The sequence below is a fragment of the Ipomoea nil genome, unplaced genomic scaffold, assembly GCF_001879475.1.
Source record: "Ipomoea nil cultivar Tokyo-kokei standard unplaced genomic scaffold, Asagao_1.1 scaffold3162, whole genome shotgun sequence".
Taxonomy (NCBI): domain Eukaryota; kingdom Viridiplantae; phylum Streptophyta; class Magnoliopsida; order Solanales; family Convolvulaceae; genus Ipomoea; species Ipomoea nil.
The window spans coordinates 1,716,489-1,740,269 of NW_017619590.1; the positions used below are offsets into that span (position 1 = coordinate 1,716,489).

At 30.0% G+C, this 23,781-nt stretch overlaps 1 protein-coding gene across 1 annotated transcript in view; it reads right to left on the minus strand.

The window, feature by feature from the left end:
* Window positions 1–17,247: 17,247 nt before the first annotated feature.
* LOC109167445 (serine/threonine-protein phosphatase 7 long form homolog) overlaps window positions 17,248–23,781 on the minus strand; it is a 29,059-nt gene continuing 22,525 nt past the window's right edge. Inside the window, exons 6-8 of the mRNA XM_019316461.1 lie at window positions 23,530–23,584; window positions 17,760–17,849; window positions 17,248–17,438 (exon numbers count right to left, since the gene is read on the minus strand). Of these exons, the coding sequence (XP_019172006.1) occupies window positions 17,248–17,438; window positions 17,760–17,849; window positions 23,530–23,584 (336 nt within the window). The remainder of the gene's footprint in view (window positions 17,439–17,759; window positions 17,850–23,529; window positions 23,585–23,781) is intronic.

Below are 23,781 nucleotides of genomic sequence, written 5' to 3' on the forward strand. Positions count from 1 at the left end.
TAGGAGGATTTTGTTTTTATTAATAGTATACATTATTATTATTATTATTATTATTATTATTATTATTATTATTATTATTATTATTATTATTATTATTATTATTATTATTATTATTATTATTATTATTATTAAGTTAATTCGAGATCCTTATTATTATTAATTAGTAATTTTTGATAGGATTTTTCTTGTTTACTGGTATTCTTATTATGGCTCCCTTTGTTATTGGGACAATTTTACCTTTCCTTTTCCATTTTCAATGAAATAAGGATCTTTTTTTATTTTCTTATTTTACTGCTAACTTTTTTTACTGATTATTCGTATTAATTTATCAGTCAATCTGTTTCCTTTTCTATTTTCATTGAATTACAGATTCTTTTTTATTTTCTTATTTTACTGCTAACTTTTTTACTGATTATTATTAGTATTAATTAATCAGTGAATTTCATTTCCTTTTCCATTTTTTGTGAATTAAGGATCTTTTTATTTTTCCTATTTTACTGCTAACTTTTTTGTTACTAATTATTGTTAGTATTATTAATTATTAATTACTAACTTTTTTTCCTTTTCTATTCATTGGACGGGAATGCAAGGAATAGGGATTTTGTTTTTAATAAGAGTATAGATAGACTATAAAATTTTTTTAAATATATATCTTAATAATAAAAATTCAATTACATTATATGGTTTTTACATAAAATAGAAAAACATGTTACAGTGTATAGACTTTATAGTAAATAGTAAGATATGCTAAAATAAAAATTACCCAATTAAACAAAATGATTTTCTTTCATGCCTCAACACAATCACATATTATTTTCATCTACAATCAAATTCATATTCACCTTTTTTTATACTATCATCTTCATTTTCGTAATCATCCATTTTAATTTTTAGAAAATCAGGATATCACATCAAACTGGAAACTACATAGGAGGATTTATTTTTATTAATAATATACATTATTATTATTATTATTAATTTACTTTCATATCCTTATTATTATTATTAATTAGTAATTTTTATAGGATTTTCCTTTTTTACCGGTATTGTTATTATGACCCTTTTTTTTTCACAATCTTGCCTTTCCTTTTTCATTTTCTATGAATTAAGTATCCCTTTTTATTTTCCTATTTTACTGATTATTATTAGTATTAATTAATCAGTGAATTCCGTTTCCTTTTCTATTTTTAGTGAATTACGGATTCTTTTTTATTTCTTATTTTACAACTAACTGTTTTACTGATTATTATTAGTATTAATTAATTAGTGAATTTCATTTTCTTTTCCAATTTTTCGCGAATTAAGGATCTTTTTTTATTTTCATATTTTACTGCTAGCTTTTTTTATTGATTACTATTAGTATTATTAATTAGTAACTTTTTTCCTTTTCTATTCTTTGGGCGGGAATGCAAGAAAGGGGGATTTTGTTTTTAATAAGAGTATAGATAGACTATAGAAATTTTATAAATATATATCGTAATAATAAAAATTCAGTTACATTATATGGTTTTTACATAAAACTGAAAAACATGTTACAGTATACAGACTTTATGGTAAATAGTAAGATATGCTAAAATAAAAATTACCTAATTAAAAAAAATGATTTTCTTTCATGCCTCAACATAATCACGTGTTATTTTCATCTATAATCAAATCCATATTCACCTTCATTTTTTTTTGAATACTATCATCTTGATTTTCCTAATCATCCATTTTAATTTGTGGGAAATCAGGATATATACTACATCAAACTGGAAACTACATAGGAGGATTTTATTTTTATTATTATTCTTATTATTATTATTGTTGTTGTTGTTGTTGTTGTTGTTGTTGTTGTTACTATTATTATTATTATTATTATTATTATTATTATTATTATTATTATTATTAATTAGGAATTTTTTATATGATTTTCCTTTTTTACTTGTATCCTTATTATGACTTTTTTCCCACAATCTTGCCTTTCCTTTTTCATTTTCAATGAATTAAGGATCTCTTCTTATTTTTCTATTTTACTAATTATTATTAGTATTAATTAATCATTGAATTCTGTTTCCTTTTCTATTTTCAGTGAATTACAAAATTTTTTTATTTTCTTATTTTTACTGCTAACTTTTTTACTAATTATTATTAGTATTAATTAATGAGTGAATTCCATTTTCTTTTCCCATTTTCGTGAATTAAGGATATTTACTTTTATTTTCCTATTTTACTCTAACTTTTTTTACTGATTATTATTAGTATTATTAATTAGTAACTTTTTTCCTTTTCTATTCTTTCGGTGGGAATGCAAGGAAGGAGAATTTTGTTTTTAATAAGAGTATAGATAAATTATAGAATTTATATAAATGTATATCTTAATAATAAAAATTCAATTACATTATATGATTTTTACATAAAATAGAAAAACATGTTACAGTATATAGACTTTATAGTAAATAGTAAGATATGCTAAAATAAAAATTTCCTAATTAAAAAATAATTATTATTTTCATGCCTCAGCACAATCACATATTATTTTCATCTATAATCAAATCGATATTCACCTTCATTTATTTTTTTTGAATACTCATCTTCATTTTCCTAATCATCCATTTTAATTTGTAGGAAATCAAGAAACTACTTCAAAATGGAAACTACATAGGATGATTTTTTTTTGAAAACTACATAAGAAGATTTTATTTTTATTAATAGTATACATTATTACTATTATTATTATTATTATTATCATTATTAATTTAATTTCATATCCTTATTATTATTAATTAGTAATTTTTTATTTGATTTTTTTTTACTGGCATCGTTATTATGACCTTTTTTTTTTTGCACAATCTTGCCTTTCCTTTTTCATTTTCAATTAATTAAGGATCCTTTTTTATTTTCCTATTTTGCTTATTATTATTAGTATTAATTAATCAGTGAATTCTTTCCTTTTTCATTTTCAGTGAATTGCATTCTTTTTTTATTTTCTTATTTTAGTACTAACTTTTTTTACTAATTATTATTAATACTTATTAATCAGTGAATTAAGGAATTTTTTTTCTATTTTATAGATTATTAGTAGTATTATTATTTTTCATCTATAATCAAAACCATATCCACCTTCTTTTTTTTCTTTTTTTTTTTGAATATTATCACCTTCATTTTCCTAATCATCAATTTTTATTTGTAGGAAATCGGGATACTACTTCAAACTGGAGTATGTATTATGATATGAGAGTACCATTATATTCTGCAACATTTATTATACATTAATTACACATGGGATACTAAATAATATGTTTAATGTATGCTTGGACCTACATGTGCAATAGTGAACAAACTCAAGAGTTAAAGATAGATGAACACAAGTAAATTCGAACTCATCATCTGGAAAAAAAAATCACTTTCCGATTCGGCAAAGCGCTTCGTTGCCTATGAGGAGAAGAAGAGTTTGATTTCTGATAAGGAAAACGCCGACCCTTCCTTGCTATCGGAAAATTAAGAAATCAGCTTTGTAGTCAATGTTACCAGGGTCTCCATCAACACCCAATCCATTGGATCCTTCGGCACTAAAAACACTTCAAGCTACAATTGCAAAATAATAATAATAATAATAATAATAATAATAATAATAATAATAATAATAATAATAATAATAATAATAATAATAATAATAATAATCTTGAAAACTGTAAAAAATAATAATAATAATAATAAATTACGTTTTCATGAGTGCAACACCAAGATATGGATCCACAGAGAGAACATGAAGAAGATGAAAACAGTGCAAAAGGAAAAAATTATGATTTCCAAACTCACCAATCCATTGTATTTATAGGTAGAGAATATGAAAATTAGGATTATATTAACCTAATTTACTACACATAATTTACTTTATATAATGTATGTATACACGTAAATTTATTTTACTTTAAATAATGTATGTATACACATAAATTTAGTACACATAATATATAATTTCTATATTTGTGTAATTAATTAACATACACGTAAATTTATTTTACTTTATATAATGTATGTATACACATAAATTTAGTACACAGAATATATAATTTCTATATTTGTGTAATTAATTAAATTGAAAAATTATGATATTACATAAATACCCCTAAGGTTTGTGGGGAAAATTTGTGAAGTAGGATTTTACTTTTATATATATATATATATATATATATATATATATATATATATATATATATATATATATATATATATATATATATATTTTGAATCAGGTGCACACCCCCCCTTTAGCCGAGCACATGGGAACTCTTTTTAATCGTTGATCTGTTATTTTGAATGGTCCAGATTATATATAATATCAGTACACGTGCGTTGCTTTTATTTATTGGACAGGGGCGTTTGTGTAATTGCATATATGGGGTGATTATTAAATACACCAATGTTCGTCGGGTTTGGTGCCTGTGTGTGTATTAAAAAGGATATTTTAACCATTCTCTCTCCGCAGTCAATTTTTGCTTACCGTAGACGATTCCTCTCTCGACCCTTCCTCTGTCTTCTCCGTTTCTTCTTCTCTTCGTCTCTCCGGGAGCTCTTCGATCGGCGACTGGTAGACATGGCAGGGTCTTCTAGGAGACTATCCAAGCGGCTTAGGAGACTATCAGCTTCAAGTTCCGATAATCCTCACTCCGATTCGTTGTTTTTCTTTTTAGTTTTGTTTTGTTTTTTTTTGTTTTTATTATTATTTTTGTGGTTTTCTGCCATGGGTATGTTGTTTAGCATTATTGTGATGAGTACTTCCAATCTAGGGTTTAGGTATGCTTTAGGTTGCAGTTTGATTTTTCTGTTTTTTCTTCGATGTCCGGTGATTCATTGCGGGTTTGGGGGGGGGGGGGGTGCACGGCGTGTGCGTTTGTGGTGTTGTCCGGTTGATGGGGCAGTGCATGGCGTGTGCGTTTGTGGTGTTGTCCGGTTGATGGACTAGGGTTGTTAGTTTTTTTTTTTTTTTTTGGTAAGTATTGCGGGGGGTGCGGTTGGACTGGTGTGGGTGTGGGGGGCGGAGTAAATAATGTTGGGGGGGTGGGGTGTGCGATTGATGGGTTAGGGTTTTGTTAGTTTTCCTCGTTTTTTTGTGTTTTTTGTTTTGTTTTTGTTTTTTTTTTCTTTTCTGGTTCGCCTTGGGTTGGGGATTTAGATCGTTTATGGTTGGTGGGGGTTTTGGTGGGTTTTGGGTTGATGGTGTGTGTTTGGTTTTTATGGGTTTCGGGTGTTTGTGGGTGTTGTGTTTTTTTTTTTTTTGTTTTTTTTTTTTGTTTTTTTATTTTATTTGTATTTGTGGTGTTTCTTGTTCCAGGTTGGATTTTCATTTGCAGTGGATATTGTGTGGGGTTTCATTTGTTTATCGTGTGTATTATTTAATTCTTGTGGTGTTGGTTTTGATGCCAAAAGTGTTTTTTTGTATTGTTTGGTGCCTTTTATTGCCCTTTTTTTGTTCCGTACCTTTATGAGGTGGGGGGGGGGGGGGGGGCTTAGTAGGTTGGTTTGTGCGTAATTTGCTGTGTCTGTGTGCTTACCTGTTTGATTGCATATTATATTTGTATATATTGTTTGATTTGTTGCCTTTTGTATGCTTCGTTAGGGGTTAGTGCGTCGTTATATTATCTGTGTGCGTCATACGCTTTTTATTAGTTTTTTTTTGTTGATATCTTAAGTTTGGTATTATAGCTCATTGATGTTTATATTTAGGATGTTTGGGTTCCGGTCTATGCATACGGGTGTCCCACTGTTTGTGTGGGATATAAACGGGTGGCATTTTTACGTTGTTTTGTGGTGATTGGTTAATGTTGGGGTTGTAGATAATGTATGTTTATGATTACGTTGTTTGTGATCCGGTCTATGCGTACGTGTGTCTCGTTGTTTGCGTGATAAGTAACGGGGGTGAGTGATATGGGCCTTTTTAAAATTGTGTTCATGGTCTGTGCTTATAAGTTTAACACTATATGCACGTATGGTATTCTGGTTAGTGGGAAATTGGTGCTCTGCATTGTTGGATGTTTTTGTGTCCTTGATAAAGTTTCAAATGCTGGGTTCCCGGTATATGCGTACATGTTCATTGCGGTGTGCATTTGTATGCATTTGGTTTTTTATTTCTTTTTTTTTTTTTTGTGTCTTGCGTATAATTTTTGGAACCCCCTAGGTGAGTTTGTGGAGGAGCCTATAGGTGTTGCTGTGGGGGAGCCAGAAGTTGTTGGCGATGGCGGGGTACCTGTGATGCCGCCTGAAGTTGCCCAATTGCCACCGCAGCCAGCACAACCAACTGTGGATGCCGGAGGATCGCCCGAGATTCCCGATCAAGTTGATGAGACACTTTTTCCCCCTCTGAAGATTCATGCTACTCCAACGCATTTGGTTAAACCGATGAAGAGGTTTTCTGCGTGCCAAAAGAAGGCGGTCGTGGAGTTGGGTTTGGGGGAGTTACTGAATCTGCAAGTCCGGGACATCCCGAAGTCGTTGGCCAGATGGTTGCTTGTCAATTTCAACCCCAAGGATATGTGTTTGCGTCTTGAGGATGGGGCTGTGGTAAAGGTTACGGAGGGTGATGTTCATTCCATCTTGGGACTGCCGGCGGGCGAGACTGTGATTTATAAAAGGGTGAAAGATGATGTCAGCGACGCTTTGAAGGATTGGCGTTCGCAGTTTGACAAGACCAATCATAATGTTATTTATGCTCTTGCTTTCCCACAGAGATTTTGTTTGTTTCTATTTTGCACGGCAACATTACGTTTTACACTTGTAACCCGAATTTTAGTACTACTATGTGGTTTCTTTTTTGTCCCTTCAATTTTTTAAAGTTTGTTCTTTCATGGGGGTCAGTCAGGGCCTAACCTTAGTTGAAATATGCAAGGCACACACTTTACAACCGCTATGCTATTGAAATTATCTGGTTGTTTACCTTCTTTGCTTATGTTGTGGGTTCGATTTGTATGTCTGTGCGCAATGGTCGCTCACTAAATGCGTGTCACGGTTACGATCCGTGCGTATTTGTGGCCCATCATTACGGTTTGTGCGTCATGGTAATAATTTCTGAGACATGCTTGCCTTTATAATTTTCTGAGCTGGTGTTTACTCTTATCGCTTTATTTGCCTTTATAAATTTAGTTTTCCCAATATATCTTCTACGCTTACATTGTTCAATTCTAATAATCGACTAATAACTCTATTGTGTCAAGACATCTTCTATGCTTAAATTGTTCGATAATAATTTCAAATTATTCCCATTCCCATTTTTTCCCGACGCAGTACTACCCCTGTGCGTCGTCTCGTAACGGTTTGTGCGTCATAGGAATAAGTTGTGCACCATGTTTGCCCTTATAAATTTCCGAGCTAGTATTTAATCTTATCGCTTTACTCGTCTCTATTATTTTAGTTTTCCCAATATATCTTCTACGCTTAAATTGTTCAATACTAATAATCTACTAATAACTATATAATGTCAATACATCTTCTCAGCTTTAATTGTTCGATAATAATACCAAATTATTCCCGTTTCCATGTGTTTCTACACAGTACTACCACTGTGCGTCGCCTATTATCGGTCTGTGCGTATGTTTGTATGTATGTCTACTATCACCTCAACTCACGTGTAAACTGTATTTTTTCTGCTTCAGCTGTATACTGGTTCTCGCACATGCATGCTGTTTTTTTTTTTTTTTTTTTTTTTTTAAAAAAACACAATGTAATGGTAAGAATTAAATACATGATCCAGTTGTCCAAATATAATAGTTCGAATTAAATCTTAACGAAATGACTATTTTTTTCAAGTGTAATGCCAACTTTATTTTTGTGGACAACTCCTACTATTGTGGCCGGTTGCTAGTCCACAGGTCTTGCATGTTCGTTTCTTCTTACTTTGCTCCTTCATTGCTATCTCTTTAGCAGTCCTCATGCGTTTTCCTGACCCTTTGTTGCTTGAAACGGGTGGTGGGTGCACATTGACTTCCTCAGGTTGTGGGACGCCGCAGTATGACTCCATAATCACTTGTTTGCCTTGGTTGGTGCATCACTAACAACCGGCCCTGTGTTTTTGGTTTCCTTAAAACCTTCACGTGAACAAACCATCTTTTTCCTCAAAATGGCCCCATACCTGTTCTTCTTGTCGGAACTACGACGCACATCAAAGCCAGCTATAGATGCATACTTCATATAGAATTCAATACCGTCGTCTAACTTTTTAAACATTTGACCTTGTGTCGGCTTAATGTTGGGGTCGCACTCAGTTAACCAAGTCTCGTTGCCGCCTGGTGATACGTCCATAACACATTCTCACTGCCCGACATCATCTTCCATGGGTAATGGACCTGACAAACAACATACATTAATAAACTGGTAGTCTGTTCACGAACCACTGTTAGCCCAATATGCACCAACTACTTATGTACCACGCACACGTCACAATATTATGAAATCATGGAGTTTCTGACTGCTACGAATACACCTACACGCACACACCTGTTACTACGGTTACTATGCACTCTCACACTTCCTCACGCGTTTTATCTCTTACCCGACATATGCACATTTATATGACCTATAATATCTTCCCTAATATCATGCTTAAGATTCCATAAATATAATGTCCATAATTAAACAACTAAATAGAATTACATTATGATCCTTGTGATTTCCAAATCTCATTACTTTATTACAAAATCTCATCTAATCTTGATCATTCATGGAAATGTAATCAATGGATATAAAGAGTTCTCATGTGCCCATGTGTCATGGGGTGTGCACCGGATTCGAAGCCTATATATATATATATATATATATATATATATATATATATATATATATATATATATATATATATATATATATTATAAAAATCATCCTATTTTATTTTTCCGTCCAAACTTTTGTAATAAAGCTTATTTGGTAAGTAAATCTCAAATCAAAATTAAATAAAATCTATTAATTCGTAAATAATAATAATAATAATAATAATAATAATAATAATAATAATAATAATAATAATAATAATAATCCAAACAAAACTATATACAAACTAAAATTAAAATTTAAAAAAAAAAAAAAGAAGAAGACAAAGGTGGCTCCCCTTTGTAAATGATGTAGGATCATTTTGATCCCACATTGAAAATGTTTGGAAAGAGGATCATTGCTCTTCTTACAAACATATAATTGTTTGTCCATCAATGTGGGCAAGTATTGAGAAGTCCAAAGACTTTTTTTTTTTTTTTTTTTTTTTTTTTTAAGTACTATTGACCCGACAAATTATGGTGTGGCACCGTGTCCACCTTGCAAAGTAGACACAGTTCAAAATTTGTTCATAATTATGAATATATAGTTCTATAATTATAAACATAGTGTTGTGAACATAATTATAGACATATAGTTATGTAATTATGAATATAGAGATTCAATAATTGTGAATATGATTCAAAAATTATGAATATATATCCAACCAAAACGATATACAAACATTTATAATAATAATATAATAATAATAATAACAACAACAACAACAACAACAACAATAATAATAATAATAATAATAATAATAATAATAATAATAATAATAATAATCCAAACAAAATGATATACAAAATAAAATTAAAATTTAAAAAAAAAAAAAAAAGACAAAAAGGAGCCACGGGCTCCCTTTTGTAAATGATGTTGGATCATTTTGATCCCACATTGAAAATGTTTGAAAAATGAGCTCTTGAGCTCCTCTATATTAAGTGGAGCATTGCTCCTCTTACAAATATAATTGTTTTGAGTACTATTGACACGTCAAATTATGTTGTGGAATCGTGTCCACCTAGCAAGGTAGACACGGTTCTAAAATTGCTTATAATTATGAATATATAGTTCAAAATTATGAATATATAGTTCTAAAATTATGAATATAGTGTTGTGACCATAATTATGAATATAGAGATTCAATAATTGTGAATATGAAGTTTCAAAATTATGAATATATAGCTTTATAATTATGAACATATAGTTTAGTAATTATGTACATAGGGTTTAGTAGTTGTGAATATAGAGTTCAATAATTATGAATATGAAGTTCAAAGATTATGAATATTTAGCTTTATAATTATGAACATATAGTTCAGTAATTATGAACATAGAACTATGTTCACCTTGCAAAGTCGACAAGGTTCCACATCATAACTATTCGATTCACCGTGTTACATGTAAAGCTCTTATTTAAGAAATCTTATTTTAATGACTTCTTATTTTAGTTTTTTTTTTTTTTAAAAAATTATTAGGGGGTTTGGCTAAGATTAACCCAAAATGTATATGTGTTATTTTAGTTTTTTGCAGTGAGCAAAATTGCTAAGTTATTAAATAATATTTTTGATGTTTTGATTAAATATAATATGTTAAACAGACGAATTTTTTTAAAATTTTGGAGAATTCTCCAAATAATCAAATTACAATAACAACAACAACAACAATAATAATAATAATATAATGATAATCCAAACAAAACTATATATAAAATAAATTTAAAAAAAAAAAAAAAAAAAAAAAAAAAAAAAAAACAAAGAGGAGTCACAACTCCTTTTGTAAATGATGCGGGATCATTTTGATCACACATTAAAAATGTTTGAAAAGATAGAGCCCATCTATATAAGAGGAGCAAAACTCCTCTTACAAATATAATTACTTGCCCATCAATGTGGGCAAGTATTGAGAAGTCAAAAGGTTCTTATTTAAAAAGTTCTAGCGTTGTCTTCTTATTTTAGTTTTTATTAATTTATTTATTATTTATTATTATTAGTGGGGGTTTAGAAAGATTAACCCAAAATGTATGTGTTGTTTTAATTTTTAGCAGTTTGGAGCAAATTGCTAAGTTATTAAATAATATTTTTAGTTTTTTAATTAAATATAAAATATTAAACAGACGCATTTCTTAATATTTTTGTGAATTTGCCAAATAATCAAATTACAACAACACAACAACAACAACAATAATAATAATAATAATAAGAGAAAATTTCAATTTTGGTCCACTGACTATTGCGTTTGTGTTAATTACAACACTTGACTATCAAAATTATTAATTAAGTACCTTGACTATGTAATTCTTATCAATTTTGATCACGCCGATCAAATTACCGGCCAAATGTGACCGAAAAATTTTAATACTTAAAATTGTAAAGATATTTTAGTCTTTTACATCTCTTTTTCTTTCTTTCCCATTCCTTCGATCAGATCTTCTGCAAATTCGCCGGATAAGAAGGTCGCCTGAACAGTATAGCTTTAAAAAAACGCAGATCGGTTGAAACATATTATGGCCTTGTTTGGTAAAAAATTGGCCTATAGGCCAATTTTAGCTTATTTGATCACTATAAATTATTTGATTTAGTTAAAATATCAATATAAATGTTTGGTTAATTAGCTTTTTACAACTCCAAAAGGCTAAAATTAAAAAAGATACTCCTAGCAACTTTTTAAATTAGCTTTTTGAGAAAAGAAATTATACCAAACAGCTATTAGGTAACAGCTAATTTACCAAACACTTTTCTACAATCAACTAATGTTATCAACTATTATACCCTCTAATTAACACAATCAGCTAACAGCAAACAGCTATAAGCTAACAGCCATTTTACCAAACAGGGCCTATATCTTTTAAAGAACACTTTAAGAAGAATGTCGCCTTAATAGTATGCTTTCTATGTCGTCGGGTTCGTGTTCTTCTGGATAGTCGTTTTCCGCTGGTGGAATTAGGCGGAGGATGAGGCCATCTTGGCCGCCCATTCGCGGTACGGCAACCTGTGGGCCACCATTGCGCGATTGCTCCCGGACGCACCGACAACGCCGCCAAGAATCACTGGAACTCCAGACACCAACAACAACAAAAACAACCTCAACCGTATGATATTCCAATGACGGCGGCGGATGTTAACTCATCCATATATACAGAATTCAAGACGGAAAAATCATTGGAACGGACATTGAGAGTCCGAGAGTGAACACTGGTAACAGAAATTGTAATGGCGTCTCTGGGATTGGGCGGTCACAGGTCACTTGAGGTCGGCTGAGAGTTCGCCGGCACTGTTTTGGGATGCCATCGAAAATGTGATTGCCAAGGAAGTGAGGGATTAAATTACGCCGTCATTAGCATGAAAGGGATGATGTTTACTGGTTGCTAATTAATTATTTGTTAATAGTTTTCATTTGGGAATGGAAATCTATGGCCATCATGAGATCATGGTCTGTTATTTGCTGCAAAAATGCAGATCGATTGCAGCAGATCGGCCAAGGAATGGAGAGGAAGAAAGGAGATGCAAAATAACTAAAATATCCTCACTATTTTAAGTATTAAAATTTTCCGGTCATATTTGGCCGGTAATTTGGCCGGCGTGATCAAAATTGATAAAAATTGTATAGTCAATGTACTAAATTAACATTTTTAATAGTAAGTGTTGCAATTAACACAAACGCAATAGTCAGTGGACCAAAATTAAAATTTTCTCTAATAATAATAATAATAATAATAATAATAATAATAATCCAAACAAAACTATATACATACTAAAATTAAAATTAACACACACACACACACACACACAAAATAAAGGGGAGCCACATGCTCCCTTTGTAAATAATGTGGGTTTATTTTCATCCCACATTGAAAATGTTTGAAAAGATGAACTCTTGAGCTTCTGTATATAAGAGGTACAAACATAATTGTTTGCCCATCGATGTGGCGAGTATTGAGAAGTCAAAAGGTTCTTATTTTAGTTTTATTTATTTATTATTTATTAGTGTGGGTTAGGAAAGATTAACCCAAAATGTATGTGTTGTTTTAGTTGTTAGCAGTTTGGAGCAAATTACTTAGTTATTAAATAATATTTTTGGTGTTTTGATTAAAGATAAATTGTTAAAATGACGAATTTGTCAATAATAATGATAATAATAATAATAATCAAAACAAAACGATATGCAAAATAAAATTAAAATTAAAAAAAAAAAAAAAAAAAAAAAAAAGGAGTCACGGGCTCCCTCTGTAAATATGGGATCATTTAGATCTCACATTGAAAATGTTTGAAAAGAAGAGCTCTTGAGCTCCTCTATATAAGAGGAGCAATTGCTCCTCTTACAAACATAATTGCTTGCCCATCAATCTGGAGGGTGTGGTTGAGTGTAAGGGACTCATCCATCCTTAACTAAAGGTCAAGGGTTCGATCATTGGATTTGGGAATGGAGTAGCCTTAAATCTCTAAGCCAGCTATCCCACCCAAAAGATGTGTTTACAATTCAGCGAGGGGATTAGTCACTGTGTCCGACGGTGAAAACTCTGGGTTTACAAAAAAAAAAAAAAAAAAATCAATGTGGGCAAGTATTAAGAAGTCCAAAGTCTTTTTTTTTTTTTTTTTTTTTTTTTTTTTTTTTTTTTTTGGTTAGAAGTAAAGGAAAATTAGAAATGGAAAGGAAATATTTCAAAAATAATATTTTACATCATCAAGTAGTAAAGACATATTTTAAAAAAGAGTAAATACTCAAAATGGTCCCTCGACTATAGCTAAATTCACAAATTGGTCTTTGACTTTCAATTTCAACCAATTAAGTCCTTAACTTTGCAATTTTAACACAATTTGGTCCTCTGTCTATTTGACCATTTGTTGACTGTGACTTTTGAGGATATATATGTAATTTCATGGTCCATCGTCGGGTTTTTAAGGTTTCGGTTGCATTTCCAGACCGCATTATTACATTTGAATCCACTGCCGAAAGCAATCTACCAAATCCGGTCGCCTTTTTTCATCCTCCCTTTGGATTCAATGTAGTTGAGTTCGTACCAGAGCAAAGAAGACGACGTGTTTCCGAACCGGTGCAACGTCATCCTGGAGTCCTCCACGTGCTCCGACGAGAGCTGAAGGTTCTTCTGGAGATCGTCGATCACGGTCAACAAATGGTCAAATAGATGGAGGACCAAATCGTGTCAAAATTGCAAAGTTAAGGACTTAATTGGTTGAAATTGAAAGTCGAGGATCAATTTGTGAATTTAGCTATAGTCGAAGGACCATTTTAGGTATTTACTCTTTAAAAAATAGTAAAGATAAATTAAAAATGAAACGAAAATATTTCATTAATAATATTCTACATTATCAAATTAAAATGGAACGAAAATTATGTAAAAATATCACTGCATCTATATTCTAATTGACTAATTGATTGGAAATAAAAAAGAATAATTGACTGAAAATGAATCTAATATTACCAATTGACTGAAAAATAAAAGTAAATGAATATTAATAATTGACTGCAAATAAAAAATGATCTATAATTGACTACAAAAATGGTCAGATCATTGCATTTTAATTAAAAATGGAATGAAAAATAAAAATTGGAGGAAAATTTTCTAATAATAATATTCTACATTATCAATAGCAAATGCATATTTTAAACAATAGTAAAGGTAAATTAAAAATGGAACGGAAATATTTCAATAATAATATCTACATCATCAATTAAAAATGTAACGAAAGTTAGGTAAAAATATCACTGCATTTGATATTCTAATTGACTAATTGACTGAAAATAAAAAAGAATAATTGGCTGAAAATGAATCTGATATTACGAATTGACTGAAAATATAAAAGGATAACTAATTGAGTGATATTCTACCATTATATATTTTCACCCAAGTAACCAGTCCTGATGGAGAAGATGTTAGCTCTAAACGAAGATGAACAAGATTGTGTTGTCACTACCAATGTCGTCTTCAAAGAGGTTTCAATAATGTGTAAATATAATTGGTGATATTAATTTTTTTAAATGAAAAAATTGTTATATATCTAGACAAAAAAAATATATCTTACTTCCATACAAATGAATAAGGATAGCAATTCATTTCTATAACTGATTTGTTAGAGAACAAGCACATTTGCCTAATTTATGAAAATACTAAACAATGATAAATAAAATCTTTAAAATTATAGGACCGCATGCGTACATCTAGACATTAGCTATTAATTTGAGCAATTATTTGCACAAATTCAAGCAATGATAACATCAAAATATATAAACAATTCAAATCATATCTTTAATTGCATTATATAATATTGGATGTTCTAATTTAAATAATTATATATCGATTCATATATTTTTAATATATTACAACAAATTCATTCCGTGCATCGCACGGGTGCAAATACTAGTATATATAAAAGTAAAATCCTCCTATGTAATTTTCCCGCTCAAACTTTTATAGTCAAATTAATGAAATATTTTATTGGTCAAATTAATAAAACTTATTTGGTAAGCAAATGTAAAATGGAAATGTTATAAAATCTATTAATTGGTAATATTATGTAATACCAATATATCATTGTGAAATCCAGTAAAGATAAATCTATATCTATCTATATCTATATCTATATATATATATATATATATATATATATATATATAACTCTTTCAATCTCATCCATCATTTTTAAATGAGTTAATGGTTGTGATGTGGCCTCATGATCTCATTTTTAATAGGGACCTCATGGGAACCAAAGCCTATATATATATATATATATATATATATATATATATATATATATATATATATATATATATATATATATATATAGGCTTTGGTTCCCATGAGGTCCCTATTAAAAATGAGATCATGAGGCCACATCACAACCATTAACTCATTTAAAAATGATGGATGAGATTGAAAGAGTTATATCAATTAATTAAGGATAGATTTTAAGCATAAGGAGAAAAGAGTAATTGTGTTAGTGTGGTTATTTTTGGTTAGAATAATAATGTAATAATTAGCATACTAATAGACTAAATATGAATGGTAATAATATAATCAATATATCTTTTTTATTAGAGAATTAGACTACCGCTGAATTGTATTTATTTTGGATGGAAAACATTTGCCTAATTTGATTGTTGGTGTATGCATGTATGTGTTTGGGCTTGTGCATTAACTTGTTTGGTTTTTTTTTTTTTTTTTTTTTTTTTTTTTTTTTTTTTTTTGTAACGTGAAGGGAAACATTTGTAAAGCCATAAAAAAATGGTAATTGGAAGTCTGTGCATGCTGTTGTTATGGTGTGTGTGTGTTTATTCATCCTACCAATGGTAATAATTAGATATACTTTGTATTATGATATTTTAACGTTCAAATAATGAACGGTATTTTACACTCCTACAGAGCTTGCAAACGACGCATAAGAACACAGGTATGTATATTTGTAAATTTTCCTACGTTAATGTTGCGTTAGTGTGTGCATTTGTATAGTAGGGTGTGTGCGAATTTCTGGTAATGGAACTTTGCACCACCTTTTTTTTAGGTAAATACTACGTAAGTCTGTGCATTGTTGTGTAACGGCATGTGCAAATTCGCAAACGGTAGATTTTTTTAGAGTAGGGTGTGTGCATTTATGGTGTATGGCGTGTGTTTTTTTTTATTTAGGATCGATCGCACAAGCCACAATGTCGTGTGCATTTAGGGTCGATCGCACAAGCCACAATGTCAATGCACAAACCCAATAAATCCAATGCACAAATCTCACCCCCCAGAACTATTTTAAAAACACCTCAAAACTATTAAAATGACAACCATTTCCCACACAGAAATGCACACACCATACCCTCCCTCATCACAAACCCACCTCCACACCCACTAACAGGTCCAATAACAGAACGAATACCAAAGTTAGAAATTACCGTAAGAAACTAATACGGAGTAGTCAATATTAAGAGTGTTGAGATTAGATCCAATGGTTGATATCTCATCTTGAGTAGAAGCAATCCTTGCCTATAACCAATAAAACCGTAGCCATAATACCTTGAAGACTTTGCGGGGGGAAAAACATATGATACTATTCTAAATTTCATTTTCCTCACAAACACCAAATTCTGGCGACAAATTAAATATCAAATAATGAGAACCGAATCACTGAAAAGACCTCCAGGGTTTGGAACGAAGCCTCGTTCATGGCCATCTCGACTTCATATCTTTTAAGCTCTTGCTCTATTGATTCCTTGATCTGCATAGCTTCTTCGATGTTCGCAGTCGCAGCCTCGATCTCGGATCGAAGCTCTCCAATTCGGTTCTTCAGATTCGAGATTCTCCACTTTGTGAGTTTAGAAGCATTCGTATACACAACTCAGTCGTCCAATCCTAAAAAAATTTCACTCACATTTACTTTCTCGAACAGATTTTAGAGAAAAATTCAAACGTCAAGTGTATGAAAATTAGCGATATCACCTCCTTAAGATTTTTCAAAAGCAAAGTCACGAATCAGAGTTAGCAGTTGCTTCTGCGAATCGCTTCTCGCCATCTCCGTTTGAACTCCGAACTAAGTGCTCCATTTCATTTTGGTGAAGGGATAATCTGCGAGCCGCTGGAACGCAATGTTTGCGAGAAGAATGGCGTGCAGCGAGCCGCTGGAATGGGATGTTTGCAAGAAGAATTGGCCTCACAGCTGCAATACGATACAAAAGAATAAAATGAAAGGCAAAATGGTTGCCGTATAATTTGCTGCTAACCAAGAAAATTGCCTAGAATTCTTTGTTGAAGCCAATGAGATCTACTCGCAGCCGCACCAAAAGCTACTGCCCAAATTTTACTCCGTTAACCGCCGGAAACAATGAACCACCGCCTGTAATTTGAAGCACACCCCCACAAACCCAAAACCCCCACCGGGAACCCAGACCCCCGCCAAAAAACAAAAAAAAAAAAAAAAAAAAAAAAAAAAAAAGGCCACATAAGAATAAAATAAAAATAAAAAATAAAAAAGAAATACCCAGAACATCATCAGAAGAGCCAGTCATGGAGAATCCAAGAAGAAAACCGATAACAGGGAGGGGCGGCGGCAGAGAGCGACACTGGAAGCCTGGAATACAAGGAGTTCGTGCAGCTCCGATTATTGTTAAGAAGAATACACGCACAAGGAAATCTCCTAAAATAACTCATAATTCAAATTGGTAAATAATTAATGATAATGAGAAATTATTTTCAAAAAAAAAAAAAATGATAATGAGAAATTATTACAAAGCCCTCAAACATAATAAAAAAGCTTGATCTGGCCTCTAATCACAATCGCACAAAACCAAAAACCAACGCCTAGGATCGACCATCACCAGACCTCATTTTAATTAGGTACCTCACCTGATCCAAAATCTATATATATATATATATATATATATATATATATATATATATATATATATATATATTAATTATTACCCTAATATCTAATTTATAATTTTGAATTTAAAATTTATATTATTATTATTAACATTAACATTTGATTAGTTTTATAAATTACGTGTAATTTATATATGCACTATGCATAAATTCTAAATTTCCTAGTATAATAATATTCTTCTTTCCATATATATATATATATATATATATATATATATATATATATATATATATATATATATATATATATATATATATATATTAATTGTATATAATATCTATTTATAAATGATAGATGATATTACATAAATGTCCCTAAGTTTTGGGATGAAAATTTGGGTAGGATGATTTTATTTTTAATTATATATATAGATAGATTGATTCTATTTCATTTTTTAAGCAAAATCTTCCTAAAGATTAATAGTAAAATAAAGCTAACTTATTATAACCGATTTTATTACATTTTTTTACGCAGAATTTTTCTTAAAGATTAATAGTAAAATAAGGTTAAATTATTAATAACCAATTCTATTCTTTTTTTATGCGAAATCTTTCCTAAAAGATTAATAGTAAATATCTTAATGATTCTTTTTCTTATACTGCTTATTGATTCTTTTCCATTTGTTAGAGTTTCGAAAAAATTCACATGGCTAACATTTCCTTCCACTCATTTCCATTTTTCCATATTATTATTAATTTCCTTCCCAATATTATTCTATATTGTTTTGGCGTACGGCTTCATTCCATTCATTTTCATTTTTTCATATTATTATTAATTATTAATTATTTAGGCAGTAACTTGTAAAGGAGGATATTGTTTTTATTAATTAATATAGAATATAGATTACCAATTAAAATTAAAGTTTTTATTATAATTGAACAATAATATTACCAATTATTATTTGGAGATTTTGTAAAATAATAAGTAAAATTGTATTACGGATATGAAAATATATGTACTTTAATATTAATTTAAATTGTTAATAATTAATTCTATTTTATTTTTTAACAAAATCTTCCTTAAAGATTAATAGTAAAATAAAGCTAAATTATTAATAACCGATTCTATTACAATTTTTTACGCAGAATTTTTCTTAAAGATTAATATGGTAAAATAAAGCTAAATTATTAATAACCGATTCTATTACATTTTTTTACGCAGAATTATTCTTAAAGATTAATTGTAAAATAAGGCTAAATTATTAATAACTAATTCTATTATATTTTTTAAGCAAAATCTTCCGTAAAAGATTAATAGTAAAATATCTTAATGATTCTTTTCCTTATACTGCTTATTGATTCTTTTCCATTTTTCAGAGTGTAGAAAACATTCACATGGCTAATATTCCTTCCATTATTTTTCATATTTCCATATTATTATTAATTTTCTTTCCAATATTATTATTAATTGTTTGGGCGTACCGCTTCCTTCCATTCTTTTTCATTTTTTCATATTATTATTAATTGTTTAGGCGGGAACTTGTAAAGGAAGATTTGTTTTTATTAATTAATATAGAATATAAATATAGATTAATATAGAATATAGATTACCAATTAAAATTATATTTTTTTAATATTATATTTGAACAATAATATTACCACTTATTATTATTATTATTATTATTATTATATTATTATTATTATTATTATTATTACTACTACTACTACTACTACTACTACTACGGAGTAATTATGACGATCCCATAATTACGCCAAAAAAGAAATACACGTTTGACCTATACCATGAGGAATTAAGCATGGACTTCATAACTGTCAAAACCGGCACCATGAGAATAAAACAACTTAACAAATCAGAACTTCAGAAATCCGATTATTTCAATAATCAACGCAAAGAACTAAGAAGAATATAATAATAGTCAATTGGTGTATTAAAGACGATTCCTGTTATATCTTGTCGTGTATATTACAATAGAAACTTAACTACTCCCCATTCTCCAATCACCCGTGAGTCACACATTTTATTGTGTGGCACTTTAAATTCTTGATCAATGACAGTATAGCAAAAAAATGAAGAGAGAGATTAGAGGAGTCAACACTCAACATCCCTTTAAATTAAACAGGCAAGAGTAGGCACCACTCAAAGCGAGATTCACATGAAGCTGCCTTTCATCAATGATAATGAAACTTCAATAAAAGCAAAAAATCAATATATGAAATGGACTTGGAGTAACCAGAAATATTCAGAATAAATCATAATCTAGGCATATGATATGAATAGCTTTTCGCTGAAAAAAATATTAAATTTAGACAATACAACCATGAAAAACGTATTGTATCCAATCCAATCAAACTACTTGGATGCTAAACCTACCGTTAATTTCGAAACGCGGCTAAACTGGATGATCAAAGTTGAAGACCTAGTGGGAAAAAAGTGATGCAATATAAAATGAAGACTTATAATTTTTGTAGTCATCAACTCATTGTATTTATAGGTGAAAAATATGAGAATTATAAATTTGTACAATTTTTCAAAAAGAAAGTGTATTTATTTATTTAAGGTATTGCCCTAATCAATTCATTATATTGATATTCCTAATCAATTCATTATATTAATATTCCTAATTAATCTTATTCCTAATTAATTCATAATATTGATATTACTAAATTTCCATTTTTCATTTGCTTACCAAATAAGCTTTATTAAGTATTTGACCAATAAAATATAAAATATATTTAATTAATTTGACTACAAAGTTTGAGCGGGAAAATGAAATAGGAGGATTTTACTTTTATATATATATATATATATATATATATATATATATATATATATATATATATATATAGATATATAGATATATATATAGATATAGATATAGATATATAGATATAGATTATTCCATAATATGTTTTTTGTTTTTTTTCTTTGCGCACAACAACATTTTATCACCTTATTATTAAAACAAAATAGGATATTAATTTTAAAGATTGTGATTTTGGTAGGGCCTCATTTATTTATCAAAGGGGGCCACAAAAAAAAAAAAAAAAAAAAAAACCGCACTCATCGTCTGTGCTCACTTTTCTTGCCGGAAAATTTTCAGTGATCTACGCATATACTCATACAAGTTATGTTATGTATATAGGATTATAGGTATTATGCTGCATATCTTCTATGGAGTAGCTCGTTCCTCATTGCTAAGATTGGTAAGGGTAGGGTTCTGACTGCTGAACCATTTATCATATTTCTATTCTCTCACGTTTACTTCCACTTTGCGTCAATTGAAATTTTCTTTTTAATCTTCATAGTTCTTTGCTTTCTTGATTTCTAAATGTACACATTTCTGATAATTGATTTCAAAGTTCAGGGGGTTTTTAATGACCTTTTTTTTTTTCACAGAAAGGGGGGAAGAATGGCTAATTCGGATGGCTGGGTTTTGAGTTTTGAATTGAGCTTTGCATTGTTCGATTGTTAAAAGGAGGAGTGTAGAAAAAATTATTGTATATTTTTATAATTTCTGGGCTTTACTTTTGTTGCTAATACAATCATTACAATGTTAGAAAGTTAAATACGGGCTCTACTGAAGAAAACTGTATGTTGTCCCATTTTAAAATCTTTTAGCTTATTTGTTTTGATTGTTGAAATTGGATTTTAAGAAAGTTTGCAGAGATTGTGGGATGTTGATTGTTGAGCTTTTGTGTGAGAATAGAAAAGAATTAAAATTAGAAATGAAGTGGAAAATATTGCAATTTGTATATTTCTGCAGCTTGAATGCAAAACTATACTGTGAAATTTTATAGTTGCATAAAGAACCAATCTACCAGTTCTACTTGGATCATCTGGTACAGTCAAATCCCTCCTGCATCCACATACCTGATACATGCAGACAATCTATAACTAAGTGCTTGGCGGTCTCCATAACTCGCCCACACATTACACATATGACATAGAATTGAACAATGAACATGCTTGGACTGTAACGCATCCCTCGGCGACAGTACAGAGGTAGCTAGTTGCCAACAACAAATATTATATTTAACAAAATAATAATAAAAACACATATTTGCTACAATAAATAATAAAAAGATAAAATAATAAAAATAGGGAGCTTACCCGCCAGCGACGAGGGAGAGGGAGAGGAGAGGAGATGGTCGAATAGTGATGAGGGATGAGGGTGGCGATGGCACAACGACAACAATGGAGAAAACATGAATGACAACAGCAGTGGAGGTGTTTTTTAGAGGAGAGGTGAGGAGAGGAGATGGCGGATAAGGGTGGCGGTTAGTAAAAACAAATTAAACAAATTTTAATTTACATACGTTATGAGGTTGGAAACTGCCCGCCAAGCTTGGAATCCTGGTCAGAGGGTGTGCACACTAAAAGTTCGATACCTGATTCCACTGAGTTAGAGTATAGAACCAAGAGAGTGGTTCGGTGGACAAACAGAGTATTAGGTCGGCTAGATGCCGTGCCCAGATAGGTTCATTCACACTATGATGAAGTTCTTACCTCGTTCATTCAAAGAGAAAGTATGAGTCATTGAGACTCCAAAGAGAAAGAATGAGTTATTGCGACTCCAAACCTAAATCTTCATGTAATAAACACTAAACTATTGATAGTATTGATACATCAAATCTTTCTCCATTTACTCTGTATTATCTTCTATATATTAGTAAAAACAAATTTAAATTTACATATACATTATATTAAAGTAATGATTTTATGTAACTATAGATTTAATTAAAAAAAAATAAAAATCAATGCGAACATCATTTAAAAATCTCAATTAGAATTTTTTAATGATATATTTTTATATATTAATTTTATTTATAAAAAAAAAAAAACAAAAAAAAAAAAAAACAAAAATTTAATTTGAGAAACAAAAACAAGGAAAAAAAAAAATAAACAGATGATCCGTAGACAACTCATACAAGTGTTTACATCTCTTTTCACCCTAAAATTCTCTTCCTCCTTTGCTTGCATCATAAGGAGAGTGAAAGAAGAGTGGTAGAAGGGTGTGGAGTCGACACAAGTGTGCAATAACGTCGCAAACAATATCAGGTTATTTCTTCAATTCATTTCTTTAATCCCAAAACCTTCACTCATTAATTTTTATGAACTATTGGTTGGATCAGAAATTACTTTTGTTTCAATTTATGTGAGGTTCAGATTAATTTGCTCCAGTTTTCTCTGTTTTTGCTTTGTTATTGATTAGCAATCCCACCATGTGTTTGATAGAAGTCTTATGTGGAATTTGTAATCTATATAATTGAAAAAGTCTATTGATTGGAGAAGGTGAGCAGGTTGATTGTACACTAAAAAAAATTGAGTAGATCAGATCAGACAACTAAAAAAATTGAAATTTAACCTCAACAACATGACAGAGTTCCCTTCCATTCCCCTCAACTTGATCCTAGCTTGTCCTCAATGATACAGAAGTCCCATATAGCCTCCATTTTCCCCTATTCAAGTGCCATTAGAGAAAACCCAGCAATTTGCAGCCACAAAAGAAACATGTTATAGTACACCATTCATTCCTGTAAGTCAGTAACAATAATTCATTTTCTCCAGTGGTACACCTTTTTGGTGTTTCCTCATCAGCAAAACAAGAAGTGACAGACAAGCTAAGAAGCTATGGATGGTCACAATATAATATTTA